Source organism: Bactrocera neohumeralis, chromosome 2, assembly GCF_024586455.1.
Source record: "Bactrocera neohumeralis isolate Rockhampton chromosome 2, APGP_CSIRO_Bneo_wtdbg2-racon-allhic-juicebox.fasta_v2, whole genome shotgun sequence".
Classification (NCBI taxonomy): Eukaryota; Metazoa; Arthropoda; class Insecta; order Diptera; family Tephritidae; genus Bactrocera; species Bactrocera neohumeralis.
In genome coordinates this window covers 6,380,908-6,400,923 of record NC_065919.1, presented here as the reverse complement: position 1 = coordinate 6,400,923, position 20,016 = coordinate 6,380,908, and the positions used below count along the sequence as shown (strand labels likewise).

Sequence of the window (20,016 nt, the reverse complement as noted above, 5' to 3'; positions counted from 1 at the left end):
TAAATATTATTCACGCCGTTGTCTATCCACAATCCCTTTGATATAGCAACACAAAAAAAAAAAAACGATCAAATGATAATCACATGATGATGTACTGATCGCACAGCAAAATAAATAAATAATACAAAAATATAAAAGCAACAACAATTGCCGCTTTATATTGTGCATTTAGCAACAAATACAACTTACTTAGTTGAAGTCTTGAAAAATATTGTATTTGCCTTTTGCTATTTACTGATCGTCCAAGTCGCTGATCAGTCAGTCAGTCAGCACTGCATGACAATAGATCGTGAATCAATCAATAGCAAACGCAACAACAACAACTTGGCTATAATTCGCCAATGGCTAAGTTTTTAACACCACTTCCCAACAATTGCCCACAATTACCTCTCCACTGTACGCCGCTCCACTCGGTGGCTACTCGTGTGTCGGCCGGTCTCATGGCAAATGTTTTCCTTAGTTATTATTGCATTTGATATTTTTGTGATCTTCACTGCTGTTGGATCGTACGAATTCGCTGTTACGTTATTATTTTCTGTTCCCATTAAATGTTTTCATTTTTTTCGTCGTTTGTGTGTTGAAATTTCATTTAGTATTCAGCGCTTGTTGTGCACAACTGGCAGACCCCTGAATGCAGCTTTGTGTGAGAATGCTCGTAGCTTGTCAGTTGCACGCTTATTGTTGCGTGGTGGTTGATTTGGACGATGCTTTCAATGTATTTGTTGGTACAAGTTATCAATTTTAATAACAAAAATAGAATAACTGTAATAATAATCTTGTTTTCCAATAGAATTAACGGTTTGCCGACAATTGCCCAGTAATCCTGTGTTATATAATATGGCACGAATGTAATTTCGATTGATTCGGCATGAAATTGTGGCGCGTGCGTGTCTACTGCGCTACGAAAGTAAAGCAGAGCAAAAACGGGTGAAAGATAAAACGTGATTCTAATCATGACATCTAATTGTTTTCTCTTTTAAATGTTGCTTTATCATTGTTTGATATTATTTGCGGCTACTTATGAACATATCTGCTATTGTTTTCTTAGTTTGTTGTTAGGCGTATAATGTTTCAAGTTATGTTAGCCCATTATATTGTTTCTCGACCCAAATCAAGGCTACGATCGGCTAATACCGCAAATCCATATTAGTGTTCTTTACTAAACTTTCTGAGCTTTTTTCGCGTCGAAATCTTGCAGAATTAAAGCAGGAAACTACAGTTGTCAGAAACGTCCAACCTTTCGAAATCGAACATTCTTTCACTACAAGGCTCATTCAGCTTTTCATTTATTTTCGTGTTCAACGCGACGAAAATGTAAGATTTCATATAAAAAGTAAACTTGGTTTAAATACTTAAAATTGCGGTTTAGCTTTACTCTTAGTTTCTTTGTTGAGGTTGTAATACCCGACATGATTTTTCCTACATTCCTTACGTTCACAACGACAAAAATGCAAATACCGTCCTTAAAAATGTTGTTCCAGAGCGAACCATAAGTTCCATTAATTTAATGAAAAGTGAAGTTTTTTCTTTAAATACCAAGGAACCTTCGAAAAAAAACATAAATAAAGCACCGCTTTCTTAGAAATTCGACAGAGTATAGTTTAAATACCAATTTGAAATAATTATTGTTATCAAGAAATCGCGGCAATAAAAATTGTCTATGCATAGCTCAGAAGATCTTTTAACTTTCATGATGTACAATTACTTCTTCGACGGCATCGAAAAAGCCATGACCCTACTAATGAACTTTGATTTGTCGCAGAGAGCAAGAGCATGTGTCGAGAAGTAAATCTGTGCTCTTTTTAGCGTCTACTGCATTTTATTTTGTTGCAATCATGCATCTAACAGCCCACATGGTTATGTTAATTAAAAAATCACAAATTGTTGGCATCTTGTGGTGGAATTTTTGAAATTCCGTTAACTCTATTTATTAACGAATGTGAGTTGAAAAAAACTTCGAAGACAAAATTTGTTTTATTTTCAACTTGGCGAAAGGTCAATGCTTCTAACAAAAATCAATGGCCTTTTACACTTATGAAGACTTCGTTGCATAGCAGTCTTATCACTGTGATCGCTATTTTAGCGTAGGTCGGTGTTTATTATGGACGGACTATTAAGATGGCTATGTTAATAAGATTTGAAAGTTGCTTGTTAGCCAATTGGTCTATCAATCAGCTTGAATAAATCAATGGCAAAATGATGTTGTGATGATCCATGTGTTGCTTATAGTATTTTGAGTTGAGAAATCTTAAGTTATTAGATTATAATATTGCAGAAGCTTTTTATATTATATATTTGCATTTCGCTAAAAGTAAAAGCTGAAAACGAGTTAATGACGTGATAAGTATAGTTAAGAAATTATTGATTTTCAATATTTACAATTACTGGTCATCCAATCCAATACTTCCACCGAACTGCTTAACTGCAGGGCAGCTTTGGTCTAAAGAAGGTAGAAGTTAAAAAAAAAAAACAAAAAAGAAAAACTTTAACTTCAGTTGCACCGAAGCTTTAATACCCTTCACAAATACAAAAGATTTCTTACAAGAATTTAATTCCGATGTACTTGATTCCGATGTACAAACAAGTTTTTTTAGCTGCTGTAAGCTGCTTAAGTCGGTACACCCAAGTAGTGCGATGTGATTTTTACAATGCATAAAAATATCGAATAAAGGATTTGTCTCAAATTTTGTATTTCTAACCAAATTTCGTGTGCAGAATCATTGCGAAGGCTAGAAAAGGCTTACGGTGATTCAGTTTTATCAAAAAAACAACCCTAGTAGTACCTTCAAAGACGGCCGAGAGATCGTTTGCTCGTTCTGGACGATCTTTGAACTCTTCAACTCATGAAAATATTAAAAAAAGTGAAGGTTATGGTGCTTAAAAACCGTCAGGCAAGTCTTAGAGAGATGGTAAGAGAGCTCGATATCTCTTCCGACTCCGTTCGAATGATTTTGGTGTATATAAAGCTGAATTTTGTTCAAAAAGAGTACCGTAAACAAGTCTCTTGGTCATGCTTTATCGTACGAATTCCGATCCCACATTCATTGTGAGCATTATAACTGCTGATGAGACATGGGTGATATGAAAACAAGTAAAAGAGTGGAAAACGAGCAGAAACCAAAAAAAAAAACCTCCCCAGAGCCGCTTTATAATCAGGGTGGTGCTCATTGCTTTTTTCGATATTCGTGGTTTGGTGCATCATGAAAGTTCTATTTGGCCGTATTGAGGCGTTTGTATGGAACATCCTTGTAGACAACAGCCGGAATTGCGAGAGTCCCGGTTGTGGCCGAATTTAAACGCAATGAATACCATGAATCAACCACCGTATTCACCAGATTTCCTTGTGATTTTATTCTGTTCCCCAAACTGAAATTGCCGCTCTGTGGTACCCGTTTTCTCGGTCGATCAAAGAGATAAAGCAAGATTCGCTGATGGATAAGTGTTTTATTTACAATTTCAGGGTACTCTTTTCTCTCAATGTATCAAAAGACAAAGCTTTCTACGCAAGGGCTTGATTCCGATCGTTCAGTTTGTATCACAGCTATATGCTATGGTGGTCTGCTATCGGATCAATTTTATATACTTTGTAGGGTTTCTCACGTTTCATTTTTATGTAACACTAACTTAGCTATTATTATTGCTAATACGGGTATCGGTTAACTCTAGTTTATGCAATAGTTTGAAGGCTGCAGTTGCCGTTACAAGGGTATATAAAATGTATATTTGGACGACATTTAAAGATACGCCATGTTCAGTTGGATTTTTCTATTAAAAAATACGGTTTTTCCAATTTGTTATGCACCTGATCACTGCCGATCATTGTCGATCATTTCGCTTTTTTTTTATTTGCCCCAAGTTACAATTAAATTCCAATAGTAATACAAAGAAATGTCAACATTCTTTCCGCGAATGCCTTAAAAGTGTTCAATTTCCGTTTGTTTTAATTAAACGCTGTATGTATTTGGCAACAAATACTTGGACTGACCGGGCCGATCGTTGCCAACTACATTGCGCGCTGTCAACCCAAATGTTTATATAACTCACTTATATCATACAAAGCTTTCATTAGAGTAACAAAGAGTGAATAAATATATAGGCAAACACATTTAAATGAGTTGTTACACGTTTATGGACAGTGGGGCAAGCGTGGTGGGTATGACATTATATGACGATCGTTTGCGAATTCGCTCTGCGCGTTGCTTTCATGCCGCCCAAACTTAATAGAATTTCCGCAAAACCCACAAATGACAAAACTGACTGCTTGTGTACGCCTGCTTGAGGTGTAACTAATGCTTAGAACTTTATTTTACGTTTCTGACAGCATTTTTACTTGTTATACACCGATTTGTTGTTGTTGTGCTCGTAATTTGATCGGTGCATTTGTGATGCTGTGTCGCGTGTATGGCGTAGCGGCAGTGCCTAGGCGGTTTTTATTGTTGCAGGCGCATGTATGTATGTGTATATTAGGGTGTTCCTTAAATTAATTCTTTTTAGATCTGGTGTATTAAACCTTCGGGGATTTTGATATTAATAACAATGGTGTCACTTATAAAAATTAGTCCCTTAAGGAGTCAGTTTATGTTTCATCAAAAATTTATTTATTTTTTTTTAAATCACCCTAGTGCAAGCACCGAAACATCGATTCGCTTGGGCGCGTTGTGCGTTCGCGCTTATTCGGTGCGGTGTCGGCCGTTAGTCAAGGTTATGATCATTGCAAGCGGCTTTTGCCACTTGCTCTTGGCTCTTATGTAGCTCCGCACAGCGCGTTTGCTTTGAGCTGTTGGCTGTTAGCTGCTGGCTATTTACCTTTTTGCTTGGCGATTTTTATGTATTATTGTCTTATTGTATTATCATAAGTGCTAAGCATGCGCGTTCGCCTTCGACGCAGTGCGGAAAGCAAAAGCGCTATTCTTACAGTAGTTACTGTTGTTGTTAAGATTATTGCTGTTGTTGTCATTCACTGTTGCCGCTAGCCATGCGCTGTTATGCTTGAGCTGTTGGCCCAAAACCACATTAGAGTCGTCTATTGTTGCTCTAACCATGGAATTTGCTAAATTACTATTACAACAATGCAAACAAATGCGAATTCAATTCGGCGCAACAATGACACAGCAACAACAACAGTAACAGTAACACTAACTAGTACTTTTGGTATATTTTGCCTGTTTTCAAGTGCGAAAATAAAAGTTTAACTAATTAGAGAACAACAACATGCAAATGTAGTTGAAGTAAACAAAACGTGTAGGAATATGCCAAAATCAGCGTGAATGAATCAAGCGCGTATCGAATGCGCGCGTGGGCGCATTTGTTAGACACGAATTTTATGAATGAAATGCTGTGGCTTGCGTTGGCTTAGTTGAGCGTAGAATTTTTTAAAATTGCCTTTAGAAGTCAAAACTTATTTAGACATAATAGTAAAATCGATCAACTGTAAGGAACTCGCGCAGTGGAGCAAAAAAAAAGTAAAAATATTAAAAAAAATGTTCCGTTATTTTTCGTAATTTGTTTTTGCAGCGGATATCAATACCCAGTAAATTCATTTATATCTCTCTGAAATAAAGTTAACTCCTTTGACCGCATTTTTATCTAAAGGTTGATCCATTTCGTGGTTCTCAACTGTTTTCAAAGAAAAAAAAGAGAAACTTCAAATTTAACAGGGGAATGTTTATTATCACTCGGAGAAACATTCTTTGGCATTTATTTTTTAAATATTATCTTTATCGCTTTCAAATGTTGGCCGCGGCTACGTCTCAGGTGGTCGATCCTTTGAGTCCAATTTTCGATGACTCGTTCGAGCATTTCGACCGGTAAATGGCGAATGATACGCATGATGTTTTGCCCCAAGGACTGAATCGAAGCGTGATTGTCCGCATTGACTTTAGACTTTACATATTCCCACAGGAAAAACTCTAACGGTGTGATATCATACGATCTTGGTGGCCAATCGACCGGCCCAAAACGTGAAATTATCTGTTCACGCGAAGTGTTCTCTCAATAAATCCATTGATTGATGCGATGTCTGGGAAGTGGTGCCGTCTTGTTGAAACCAAATGTCGCCGAGATCAGGAGCTTCAATTTCAGGCATCCAATAGTCGGTTATCATGGCGTGACAACGATCGCTATTGACGTTTACGTTCTCATCGGCATCATTTTTAAAGAAATATAGACCGATGATTCCACCGGCCCACAAACCACACCAAACTGCTTGTTTTTTCTGGATGAAATGGCAGCGCTTGAATCTGTTCAGGTCCAATTTTGTTTGTTGTCATACCCATTGAGCCTGAAATGGGCATCATCGTTGAACAAAATTTGGCTCGGAAACGTTTGATCTTCTTGGAACTTTTCAAGAGCTCATAGAGCAAATCGATTTCGCTAGGGAAGGTCTAGCGTAAGCCTTTCTGAAAAAAATTAACATGACAGCTTGACATGACTCACGCGTGATCTTGTAAAAAAAAGGCTATAAAAAGTACCTCTGCTTGGATCACCTGTTATATTATTGATCCAGATCTCATCCCTATGGTTACTCAAAACACAAAAAATGAATTTGATGAAATTACGTTTTGCTTTTAAAACTATTGCAACGTCATTTACTTTACATCGTTCGTTTGAAAAACATAAAAAACTGTTATCCATATCGATAGATCATAGGTTTCGAAAGATAATTACACATTTTCATTGTAGCATCTTTCAAATAATGATATTTTCTGTCGCGATTTTGTTTATAAGGTTGCCAAGACCCAGAAAGGTATACCGTCTGGTCAAATATTCTAAAAAATTTTATTTTTATTATCTCATGAAAGGCTTGGGTGATTATTAGCTAAGTGGTCTTAGCCTTGTAGCGGAAGCTTTTTCGTTTTTTAGTGTGTAAATATTGAATTTAAAAATTCGAAGATTCGAATGTGGTAATTCTAGGTTCAAAGAGAGATTAATATGTGCCAGGAGGAAGCTTTTTGTCACGCTTTAAGCGAAAGAACCATAGTTGACATGATTTCAGCAAATTGTGTGGGAAAATATATGGAGAGATTATTAAAAAGAAGCCGCTAGAGGGTGCTAAATGTCCATTCTATGAATAAATAATTTAGAACAAATTGAATTGTAACTTTTTTAATCGTGTATTTATAAATAATATAACAAATTAAATCATTTATTAATAACAAATTAAGTGATAAATAACGTTTGTGTATGAATTTTAGTAAATGAAAAGAAAATAAAATATAAACATAACATTTGCAAAGGAAAACAGAAAGTATTTTTTGAAAGTGAAAACCAAGAACAAAAAATCAAATCACCGCGTAGTAAAACTAAAAAAAAGTTAACAACAAAAAAACTGAATATAAAACGGCGATTAAATAAAATCGAACAATGCTAGTATGAAAATTATTAGTAAGCGCAATTTAACGCACCTTTCAACTAAGTGACAACCCGATTGAGTCCACAATATAGACGAAAATGTTTCTGATACCGAAAAAATTCGAACAAACGCTCCGCGCTTCGCCCATACAGCCAGCGACGCCGGCACAGCCTGGCTCTGGCTTGAATCCGGAATTTCATCGAGGCTGCACCGGCAAGGCGCACGCCTGTGGCACGCTGAAATCGCGTTTAGCTGCCAACAACAACACCAGCACCCACAAAAATGGGCTACATACACAACATCAAACTAATGCAACGCTTGCTGCAAAGTCTAATCCGCGTAAGAACAGCATCAGTTCGGAAACGATTAGTGATAGTGGTTCTGAGAATTCAGCATCTTGGCACTCAAATGATTCAATGGTAACGCCGAATGGACGCACAACGATGGATGGCGCGTCAACGCCAATCACGCAAAAAGTTGGCGGCGCCAAACCAGCGCTCGCTAAAAAACCCATGCTCAGCGCACACTCCAAGGAATATGCGGTCGCCATGGCCAAAGCGCTCAAAGCTGTCGATACACCGCGCTCTCCTATGCTAAGCGTTAAGCGTGCACAAAGTCAACAGCGCAACACAGCAGCGCGCACTGCATCACCAGCGTCCGCTACGCCGAGCAGCGTTAGCCGACGCATGCGTTTGCACAGCGATGGCGATCACTCGGCCGAGAATAGTCTAGTGAGCAGCGCAAATACTTCAATGACGGCTATTAACAGCGCGCAGCAGAGCACGTTTGAACGCACGCAGAAATATCGTAGCTTTCGTGTAGCGGGGCGTAAGAACACTGCAACTGCTAATGCAAACATGAATGCGCGTCCGCCGTGGAATAGCGGCGCTGGCATGCGTAACAATAACAACATATCGATCTACGCAAGTCACAGCGGTAATAACGGCAGCGCCAGTGGCAGCGGCTGCAATGCAGCGTCGTCGTTGAGCAATCGCAGCTTTCGCAGCTCGTTGCGTCGTAATACACGCGAAGTGCTCAACTGGCAGACGATTTGGGAACGTTCGTTGGCGTTGCGCGGTTACGGCGCCAATAGTGGAGTCTTCAAGAACTACGATGAGGCTATAAAACAGCAGGTTTGACTTATTACTAACGCATATCCGGTCAACTATTTACATAGATAATTATGAACCGTTGCAACCAAACTAACCTAAATAGTTGTAAATACCATATTAGCACATCTAATATTACCGTTACATGTCAGTTGACCTCTTTTTACCAAAAAAAAAAAAGTAAAAAAATAAACATGTGTCTCTAACAGCGCGCTTTGTTACGTTTGTCAATGGAATTTTCGCGTTGCTCGCGGCAAGCAATCGGATACTCCCGCTGAGTGCAACTAACTGTCCAACCGTTAAGTTGAGTTAAACGTCAGAAATTATGCGCACAATTCGTCTTTTATAGTTGTTTCAATTTATTTAATTGCCTTTTTTGCCTTGTAACGTTAGACGGGCAGCGGCGCGCGTACTCGTCAACTCGAATGCAACACTGCAAAGTTAGATAGACAATGCTGCATTTGTACGCATGCTTGCAGACCCTTGTGGCGATCAATTGTGGCGCGAACACATACCAACAATTCCATGTAATAACTCTTTACTCTTCAATCATTCTTTCGTAGTTGTTCCCCTGTCATTCGCTTAACTATTCATATAGTTTTATTGCTGTAAACACACATACATATGTATGATTGTCGTTCTTTATGCGTTGTACATGATCGTATATTGCATTGCGTAGGTGGCCCCGTCGCTACAGTGCGTGGAGCAGGAAACTGAAGACGCATGCCTTGCGCTGGGTTCTATTGGTCACATGTGCCATCAAGCCTATCAATATTTACTTAGTAAACGCATTGTATATTCAGTGAATGTATGCGCTCGTTCTGTAGAGCACCATATAATTTTTTATTGTTGTTGTTGCTGTGTAGTAACAATGCTAGATTTGTTTTTAATAGGCTCATAAAAGAGTTATTAAATAGTTGCATGCAACATACATATGTACATATATGAGCATATGGAAGGTATATGTGTATAGCTAAGAGAAGCCGAAGAAAGATCATGAAAATCGAAGGAGAAAGCTTTCGCCACGATCCGCAATCATTTTCTAAATCTCTAGAAAATGCAGCCACATACTCAAATTCTTTTGGTAGTATGTATATTCGATCATCCTTCATCAATGTGTATTGTCGAAAGTCTTTTTTTTAAGCTATGGTCTGTTCATATTTCCTGTTTCTAATGTATCAGGGTTTTCATAGCTTTGCTAACCACATTTCATTCTTCGATTCCAAGTCGTTAAAAATTATGTTTGAATAGACTCAGAAGTCCATAAGAATATTATAGCGAGGACACCATCATACAGGGTTTGTCCGGAAAGTAATAGAACTGAGTCGATTTTAAAAAATTTACTGAACCAATCGTTAGAATTGTTTAAACCTTTCAAAATAGGCTCCTTCTGCGACGATGCAGCGCTGCCAGCGCGATTTCCAAGCATTGAAGGCGTCACGAAGGCATTCTCCGGAATAGCTTTGAGAGCCGAAGTGCATGCTGCTTGGATCCCCTTTCATTGGCCTCTTCAGGCAAGGAAACAAAAAAAGTCCGGGGGACCACATCTGGGCTGTAGGGCGGCTGCGGAAGCATTGGGATGCCGGCCTTGGTTAGGTAGCTGTTCACAAGAAAGGCTATGTCTTGTCGGACCCACGTAAAACTTGGCGTTGACGGTTTGTCCAGGAGGAACAAATTCGTGGTGGACGTTGCCTTTGATCGTTTCATCGTTTTCACTTTGAATTTGCTCATTTTTCACTTTTTTGAGCGAAGAGACGCCGGCGTGTGTACCTGGTGCCAGCATCTTCTAAAGCAACATTATAAGTAATGTCGCAGAACCGATCACAAATTTAATAAGTTTCTTCTCTTGCACCACGCACAGAAACACATTTGAAAATGTTTGTTGAACTTTTTAGCTAGGAATGCCCTCTACCGACTCCAGTGCAAAGTACAGTCGCGGCGGAAGAAAATCAGTTCTATTACTTTCCGGACAAATCCTGTAAGATTAAGTCAGTTTAGGAATTTTTTGCAAATGATTTCACGGTCTGCTACATTTGATTATAAAAGTACTGTAGCATCTTGGGTAGGATTATTAACAGTTACGCTTTAGGAGTTTATTGAATTTTTCTTCGACAATTCCAAATTGAGGTTTCATTTCAATTATTGAACTGTAAAGTCGTAAACCCTAGATTTAGTGAGTTTTAGTTTACCATACATCATACCCAGGACAGCTGAATTGTTGTTTATGTCCTGATATTGCACTGGAGAATCAGTCTTAGGCTCTTAATATACCTCTTAAAGCATTGAACGACTGAAACGATCGGTCTGTCTAAAAAGGTAGGCTGTAAAAGTTTTAGGTATGGAGCCGATGAAAGCGGTGTCACCAACGTTAAGTATTTCTATAGCAAATTTTAGTATGTAAGTGAAATCGGAGTTCTTTGAGTTTTAAGGTTATGTCTGCTAGCTTTCCGGCAAACTTAGCTCCATAAAAAGTTGACATCTTTGTAAGGCCGCTTTTATGAGCGTTATTTGCGTTCTTTTAACTTTAAATCTCCTTATGTCTATATATGTGACCTGGTCTACGAAAAGGGGGCTAACGTGCGAAAACTAGTTTTCTGGGAAAAGCTGTTAAAAATAATCGTCAGTTTCTCGTTATCTCATTAATTGTTCTCCTTTTTTTTGACACCTAAGCCCCCTTTTCCAGGTCACATATACATATATTATATATATTATTATATTTATTGTTTAAAAAACTATCATATTATTATTCGTAATGGTTTATTTCCACATATCAATTTGTTCGATCGGTCAATTACGCGCCGCTGCCATCGCACTCTACCTTTGATTGTAAATGTCAATGTCAAATTGTATTCATGAAACTCTTAAAATATTCCTATTAATAATTAAACAAATTTAATTATACATAAATAACTCTTTAAGGCTTGAGTAAAATTTACCATTCTTACTTCAATCATCGATCCTGTCTTTCGATCGGATTGACATGGCTTCGGTGTAATGTAATAATGCTTGAAAACTCATTAATAACATCGAACGCGATCAATATCAGCAGACTGCTTGTCTGAGGAATTAAGATTTTCACCAAATTTGGCATAAGCAGTAAAAGAACGATGGCGGCGATCGTGCCGCACTATTTATTCAACTTGAAAATGATTTTTTAATTCAGCAATGACTCAATCAGCGTTGTCTCTACAAGCAATAACGTTTAATGGAATTAAATAAAAATCTCTTTGGCGTGGCATTGAGATTAAAATCGTAATTTTAATTTGCTGCAGTGAACTTAAGTGCCAACCGCTGGCAACTCTACCAGGGAAGAACAACGCTCTGGGTGTGTACTTAGTTATGTGTGTTTGGCAGGGCGTCGGTGGGGCCGCGCCGTTGCTAGCAATTCTCGGTATGTCACTCAAATCGCACATTAAGTGCGTTTCATTTAAGCGCATATTTATTTATGATTTATGCTTGTGTGGGTGCTGCACATATACTAATGTATTAAATCAGACACTTTTAACAAACAAGGGTCGTTAGATTCAGCTGAGTTTTTGAGTAAAAAGTTTCTTTATCTCAATACTTTCGGTTCGGTTCGAGTAGTTAGACCGTTATGGAGTTCGGACTTTTCTAAGGCCCACGTTTACCTGTGCTCACACTTTTGCTCTCAAGTGTAAGCTAAAGTTTTGTATTTCCATCTTAATACATATTACAAGCAACAGACTTGGCTACAGTTGACTGTTGGGTCACTTGGCGTTGATTTTGGTCGGAACAGAACATTTGCGTTGAACTCATTGTCTGCTTACTTAGGCCTAAGGGTCAATTATTTCTTAAAATTGTCAACTTCTAACCTTCTAGTAGTGACGACGGCTGCATGGAGAGAGTGGCGAAGTATTTGCAGAAAATTTACTCCGCAATAATAGAATAGGAGTCAAATGTTAAGGTTTTGTCAGGGAGCTCGACAAATCTCTTCTCTTCTTTCACATTTCAACTGAGGAAGATAAAGTAAAAGTTAAGGTATACACAGAGTTAGCTTTTTATATAATATCTCGTTAGTGGATCCTTAAAGATTTTTAGCTACCTGTTTGCCTGGATTGTGGAGCAATTTATGAGTACGCCAGCGTCGTAATCTATCCTCACGCATCCGAAAGGCATATACTATAATATCAATGAACCTGTGTACTTTTTTGAGCAAGCGTTTCACAGCAATTGTAAACTAGATAACAGTTAAGAAAAAATAGCCTTGCATAAACTCCACGAAGGAGTATGGTGCCTGAATAAAATTTATTATTTTATTTGATATTGTTGGATCTTCCAAGCTGAGCTCTTCAAAGACCAAGCGCAAACTAAAAAATTCACTTATTTATCAAGTCGCCCTCGTGTGTTAATATGATTTGCCTAAATAGCACTCGGTGCAAACTTGCTGTTGTTGTTTTTTTACTTCCTTTGCGGCATGACACCCTACTCGTGTTCGGTCGCTGTGTCTGTCCAAATTGTTTGTTGCGGAAGTTTTCATTTACTTTATGGCCATAAGTTCTTCCTTCGGAATTATGAATATGCACATACTCACACAAGAATAGTTTGACTCCAACAAGTACCCAACAATACTATAATAGCTAAGCAAACAATGAAAAAAGTTAAGCTTTATGTGGTTGTTGTGCACAAACAAATAAAAAAATTACTTTGAATGAAAATACTTCTTTGCTTGTTGCGGCGTTTCTCTGTAGTCGACGCGCCTTGCCATTTGACGTGACTGCTGTTGTTGTTGTTGTTGTCATTCGCTTGTTATTGTAATAAATACAACATGTTGTTGACATGTACTCAACGTGAATTGTGCGTCAAGTTGGTGCGAAGTGAGTAAAACCATGCCAAGAGCTGCTAGCGACGACAGCGGCGTCGGTGTCGCATGTTGATCGCACTCGCCTTTCGCGGAGTTGTTGTTGATTGCTGACGCTGCCGTTGACGTGGACGTCGTTGTGCTGCTAATGACGCGCAGAGGGTGCAAGCGTTTGAGGCTGAGGCTTGTGGGGTGTTGTATTTGTTGTTATTATTCTTTTTGTAAGTACGTGCGATTAATTATCGGTATTGCGCCAACGCTCACAACAACTATTTGCCACTACTCCGCACGCCCTGCTCCACCTTTTTACCTATGCATTGCTTCTGCTTTTATTGCTGTTGTCTTTGGCTTGAGTCATTGACCTGCGTCGCGTTTATAACTGCACAACTCGCACAAAGCACACTGCCGCGTTGTCGCGCTGCCTCGCTCGTGGCAGTTGTAGGTGCTTTCATGTGTGTATGTTCGTATTTAAGCACGCATAACATATATACATGGTTGCAATATTTATTAGGGTCTCGGTGCACAAGTGCGTTTGTGCGCATACGTGCCGCTAATGGCTTTGCCAGACTATCGTGTGCTTTTTTATTCCAGTTTACGCATTCACACACACAAACAAGCGCTTTGGTGTGTTCAGCTCCCTTCGGGCGGTCGTGTGCCTAAGCACCTTTGAATACTACTTCCAGCAGTGCTGGTCTGCCTTGAGCGCATTATCGTTAACTATAATAAAAATAAAATAAAAACATATTAAAAACAACAAAAACTCCTCCACCATCGCATAGGCGCCTTCGTTGCACCGTTGTTGCCTTTGTTTTTATTTACTATACATATCTTTACACTTTCTCCCTTCGACTTAATTCATCATTTTGCTTAGTTCATCGCGCTTGCGATTTCAAGTGACAAATGCGTATTTTTTTATTTTAACAAATAAATCATTTTGACTTGCACTTTGCACCTGCAAACCAATTTTTTCGGCATTTTCAAATGATTTGTTGTTTTTATTATGTTTTATTATCCAAATTAATTGAGTTAAAATAAACCACAAACACGAATTATGAATTATCAAAGTTTGCATTTTCTCTCCATTCGGAGTAATTAACCTCAAAAGCGAAAGTGCTCAGGTTTCATAAAGCCTGGCGCTTAATGTCTGTCAAATGACTTTAATATGAATTGCATGTTTTTTGTTTAAGTGTTAGTTTTATGACCTTCTCAACTGTTTCATTTCAAAATTTGGTTATTTTTTCAATGAAATACATAAAATTATTAGAAGTATTCATATGCAAATGGGGTGGGACGGTAAACAGCTAACTATACTTTAGTGACTTTTGCTTTGAAAACTTAACCTCAATCTCAATATCAGTTCTTTTTTTATTTTTATAATAAAAAAATCTCGAGATATAACGTTCTTTCTGTATAATGCAGCTTTAAAAAACCATTGAGAGGCGTCAGTATGAAGATTTTTCGATAGGTTATAACTTTCAAAATAATATATTAAGGACTATTTACATCTATATCTAACATAGTTTTTGAGTTACAGGCTTCTATTAGTGGTTTCGTAATCCCTCAAAAAATATGACACGAAAATAATATAATCTTGCAAGCTTTAGTTAAGATTCCATGGATTTTTCAACTGAACTTGGAGCGAAAAAGTTGTAAAAAGTACCTCAATATTTTGTCGCCTGCAAAGTAATCGCCACCAGATGTCAGGGGCGGATACAGAGTAGAATTTTTTGGGAACTATGTAATAATTGTACTTGCAACCTAAAGTCTTTTCCTTCGCGAAGTGTCAATTATGATGGAAATAATGTATAACTTTTAACTTAACCCCCCCGTGGATCCGCGCCTGCCGGATGTAATATACTTAATCCAACGATCCAGTTGAGATTCCAGTCCTCATATACACTTTTTGCGATGAAGCGGAAGCTTCTACAAATTTTGTTTTATTTCTCCTGTCGACTGAAAACTAGTTTCACGGAGCGGCAATTCTAGTTTGGGAAACAAGAAAAAATCACGCGGAGCCAAACCTGGTGAATACGGTGGTTGATCGATTGCATTTTTGGCTTTAAATTTGGTCACAGTTGACCTCTTTTCGAAAAAAATTCAGATTTTTCGGAACAGTGCGAGTAAGAACGCGTTTCATACCTAAAATATCCACCAAAATCAATCGAACGGACTCGCGAGAAATGTAAAGATCTCTTACCATCTCTCTAAGGCTTTTTTGGCGATTTTCAAACACCCTATCCTTCACTTTTTTAATATTTTTATCAGTTGAAGAGGTCGAAGGTTGTCCAGAACGAGGCATGTCATCAACGATCTCTCGAACGTCTTTGAAGGCTTTGTACCACTCGTAGGATTGTGTTTTTCGTAAAACTGAATCACCATAAGCCTTTCCAACCTTCGCAATGATTCCGCATACGAAATTTGGTTATAAATACAAAATGTGAGATAAATCCTTTGATCGATATTTTTATCCATTATAAAAACGCAACGCACTACTGAGGAGTACCGACTTAAGCAGCTGCTGTAAAGAAACTGGTGGACAGATCGCGCTCATATTTGGCATAGTAATTAAATATAGTCCTACCAACTTAGCAAAATTAATTTTTTATCATTTACCCAATTTCATGGTGCTTTTCTGTCCCAATGTATGAAAAGTAATCTTAGCGTCTTCCCGTAACAGTTTTAATTATTTGTTTGAAAATTTTCTTTAGATCTTTTTTCTTAACACTGAGAAACACCCTTTCATCAGCACAAAGTGTTTGTCATCACCTGTCTGCTGAAAGTTAGTGCCGATGTCAGCCGAAGTACTCGTGTCATTCATCATTTCTTTGTCACTTGTATAATATACATAGTGCAAGTAGATGGTGCAATACTTAGTGCTACAATTGAGGAATACAGTTAAAGTCATAGTGTTTTAAAAATTATTTGGGTTTTTCTATTAATAAATTACTAAGGAAAATGCTCTTTCTAAGTTTCTCAAGTTATTTGAAATATTACACAACACTTTTCAAAACATAAAAGATATTAATTTAAAAAATTATTAAAAATTAATTAGGATATTACTGTTTACTTTAAAATTTTAGTTAGATGTACTACTATGAGCAAAAAATAGTAAGCCATAGTTCATAATTTTAAAATTGTTAATATATTGTGCCAGTGTTTTTTCCAATCCTCGAAACAGTTGTTAAAGTCAATTTCCGGAATAGCCTTTAAAGCGCGTAGCGATTCACGTTTAATGTCTTCTATGTGACAGTTTAACCGGTCAGAAGGCATTCGGAGTGCACCACATCTCGATAATCGAAGAAAACTGTCAACATAACTTTGATTTTTGTCCTGCTTTGACGCGATTTTTTGGCTTCAGCTCATCTTTACCATGATATTCGACCGATTAATCGTCCATTTCCGGGTCGTAATCATATATACAAAACTCTTCGCCAGTAATAATATGTTTCATGATATCCTGGTAGTCGGAAGGCATCGTTTCGCAGGCGTTAACGCGATGCTGTTTTTTCAAAAAAATTGAGTGATTTTGGAACCAATCGTGCTTTCATTTTTCTTAGACCTAAGTAATCTTTCAAAATGGTTCTCACTGATTCTTCCGATATTCCAACGATGGCGGTAAGATCTTTGACTGTTAACCATCGATTCTCAAGCACCAATCCCTTTATTTTATTGATCAGTTGATATTGATGGCCGTCCTGAACGTTGTTCGTCCTCAACGCGTACTCGACCGTCTTTGAATGATTTATACCAATCAAGAACACTTGCTCGCGACAAACAATTATAATCGAAAGCTTTTTCCAAAATTCTGAACATTTCGGCACCGGAAATTTGATTCTGCACACAAAATTTAATGGAACTTCTTTGTTGAATAATTTATAATTTATTTGGCATAGTAATTAATAAATTTAAATTAGAAAGTCCTACAATTTTTTGCTCACTGTAATATATTTGAAATTTTCCATCAATTTCCAGAGCTTATCTTTTACTGACTGAATCAGTATTCAGTATGTGTTAGTATTTTGTTGTTATTTTAGCAATTTAAATCACTCCACAAATAATTTTAGGAAATATTGCTGAAATGACCACGCCTGGGTTTTTTCAGAAATAGGCATTTCTTAGACCGTCTAATTGATAATCTCATCCAAGATCTACTTGAAGAATAAAGATAGATTGAAAGAATTTTGCATCGAAAGAGAAGTTATTTATGGCGTTTAGAAACCCTATTATACGCAAGATACTACCAATAACACTAACTGAAACTAAACGAGTGATGAAACAGCTTTTTCTCTCTAAGAGAGTATTTTTCATTGCCTATCAAACATCACTGACAAATGGTTCAGGCAATCGAAACTCGAGTTTAAAAAGGAAAGGAAAACATAATTTACTGATATATTCAGTTCCAAAACTTTTAAGAATGCAATAAATTATTGTTTCTACAGAATTTCAAATGAACAATTTAACAACATTCTTTCTACATATTTCTGTTCAAAGCCGAGGCACGTACGATCTTACACGAAACAATAACACACCAAAATAGTCTGATAAATAGGAACTGTAATTTATTACGCCAGGCGCCCTCAACACTAGTGATTAAAATACAATCATAGCTGTATTAAGGTAGGTACGCCGCTGAACTATGAACTTTAAATAAGTTCAAAAGATACATAGATATGTACTATGTATATACAACACCCAACAACTTACTGAGGGCCTCTCGTGGCTGCCTTGTTCAATACGAACAAGCAACGCGCACTCGAGCAATTCATTCGAGGCAACACCACACATACATATGTAAGTGCGAGTACATTCATTTACCATTGCGTTGCGGCAATCACTTGAATTATTTACATATCCCGAATAGCAACATTGGCAACAACAATAACAAACAACTGCAGCTTCTTGCATAGATTTTTCTATTTTTGTCTAATAATTCGGCATGTTGTTGGTTTGCATAGACTTCGCTTACTTTAGGTGAGCTCCCGGCCAAGTCAGTCAGACAGTGTGGTGGTAAGAGCTTGCGACAGGCCGCCTGCGCTCGTTTGAGAGACGTTCGGGAGGATACCAACGTCAGGGCGTCATTTGTTATGATGGAATGCCGGCAGCAAAGGACTGTGAGGTGAATAGATGCAGACGCCGTGTTACCTTCCACAGAGCAATACCCCTATATCGTGCGTTTGTGTGTGTTGTTGAAGCTGAGATGACGCCTGACGGCGTCTTTCGCCATGCAAATGCCACCAACTTCGTCACAGTTGCTCTACTCTTTAGCGTTGCAGCTGCTGCGGACGCGTTGCGCTCACTGCATTTCAACATCATTACACGCCGGCGAGTTTATATGCTTTATTTTTAGACATTTCTAAATTTGATTTCATTTCTCAAATGTTTTCCCAATTAGTTGCAGACATGAAATGTAAACAGAAGTGCGTCGGCAAAGTAAAGTCAATTTTTGGGTGTAAATAGTATAAAAAGGTGAATGTGTGGTCAGACCGTCGCTGATTTGGGCGGAGAGGTGGACTTATGTGGTCGCTGTGGTAGAGTAATGCTTGTGTAGTGTTTTGTGGTAGTCAGTATACGTTTGTGTGATGTTTTGGTCGCTATGAATTGGCAGCGTTATGGATGTTTTGCGACCGTTAAGCAACTGGAAATAGTGTGCATAAAACTTTAAATAATTAGATTTATATTAGGGTGAACCTGAAAGTTTACGTAAAGAGCAATTAGCTTACTTCCTTGGCCTATTGTAAACACATAACAAGGCAATGCTTGATTGAACAAAATTAGCTATAAATTCTTTAGGAATATTCTGAAAACATGAAATTGTTGGAAGTACTATAGTCTGTCGATTGGACCAGAACGAAGAAATGTGCTTCCGATCTAGAAATTTTGTCTGCCATTCCCATTGAAAATAGAAGATCAATTTCTTTGTCAACGTACTATTAGAATAAGTAACTGAAATCGTATATTTATGGAAGAAGGTATTCCTAAGCATCTCTTGCCGAATAATAGTGGAAGTATTCAAAAAGTATAAAATTAAATACTTAACATTTTCCAATAATATTCCCATTTTGATCAGCACCCGTTAACTAGTTTCTCTGCTTGATAAAATATTTCATCAATTTGCTCCGTAAACAGTATCGAAACTAAGGATAATAAATTTTTATTCTAAGTGAGTCATTTTTGGTGATCCATACCACTGTGTTGAGCTCTTTGCTTTTGCGGTTCTGTTGATGACGTCTTGATTGCTTGGTCGTACTGTGCCATTTTTAGATCTTTGTTGTGCTTGTAACGTTTGTTGCAATCGCACACGTGAGACCAAGAATAAACATTGAAGCACCCGAAATCACGAAGAGGCATAAGCAGACATATAGACATGAAATTATATATATATGTATGTATGTTGCAAGAGCAATTAAGAAGACGAATGCGTACCGGCGAAAAGCGACCAGATTTATGTGTTTGGGTGCCGCAAGCGTTTATTTACTCTATCCAAGGCAGCCTCGTGCAGTAAATAATTCTTTTTACTAGCTGAAATAATAAGATGTTTTTCCATAAAAAAGAGCATTAAATTTTCATATTTTTAGCTTTTTCCGCTTCTACCAAAACTTAGTTTGATTTTGGGGCATTTTATTCTCCGTTAACTCGAAACTTACTTGAGGAACTCAATGGGTTCACGACTATTTCCTTTTGTATCACAGATTTTTCGAATTTTCAGTAATACCTGTGTGCATGTGATCACTTCAGTT

General features: G+C 37.7%; 1 protein-coding gene across 6 annotated transcripts in view; it reads left to right on the top strand.

Annotated features, from left to right (window-relative positions):
• Positions 1-20,016, top strand: part of LOC126768044 (unconventional myosin-XVIIIa) — a 126,289-nt gene that overhangs the window by 27,276 nt on the left and 78,997 nt on the right. For 2 of the 6 annotated variants that reach the window (XM_050485914.1, XM_050485918.1), the window contains one exon: positions 7,194-8,484. The exons of the other annotated variants lie outside the window; for them this stretch is intronic. In XM_050485914.1, the coding sequence (XP_050341871.1) occupies positions 7,450-8,484 (1,035 nt within the window). In that variant the 5' untranslated portion in view covers positions 7,194-7,449. Of the gene's footprint in view, positions 1-7,193; positions 8,485-20,016 lie in introns of those variants that run through there. 6 annotated transcript variants of the gene reach the window in all.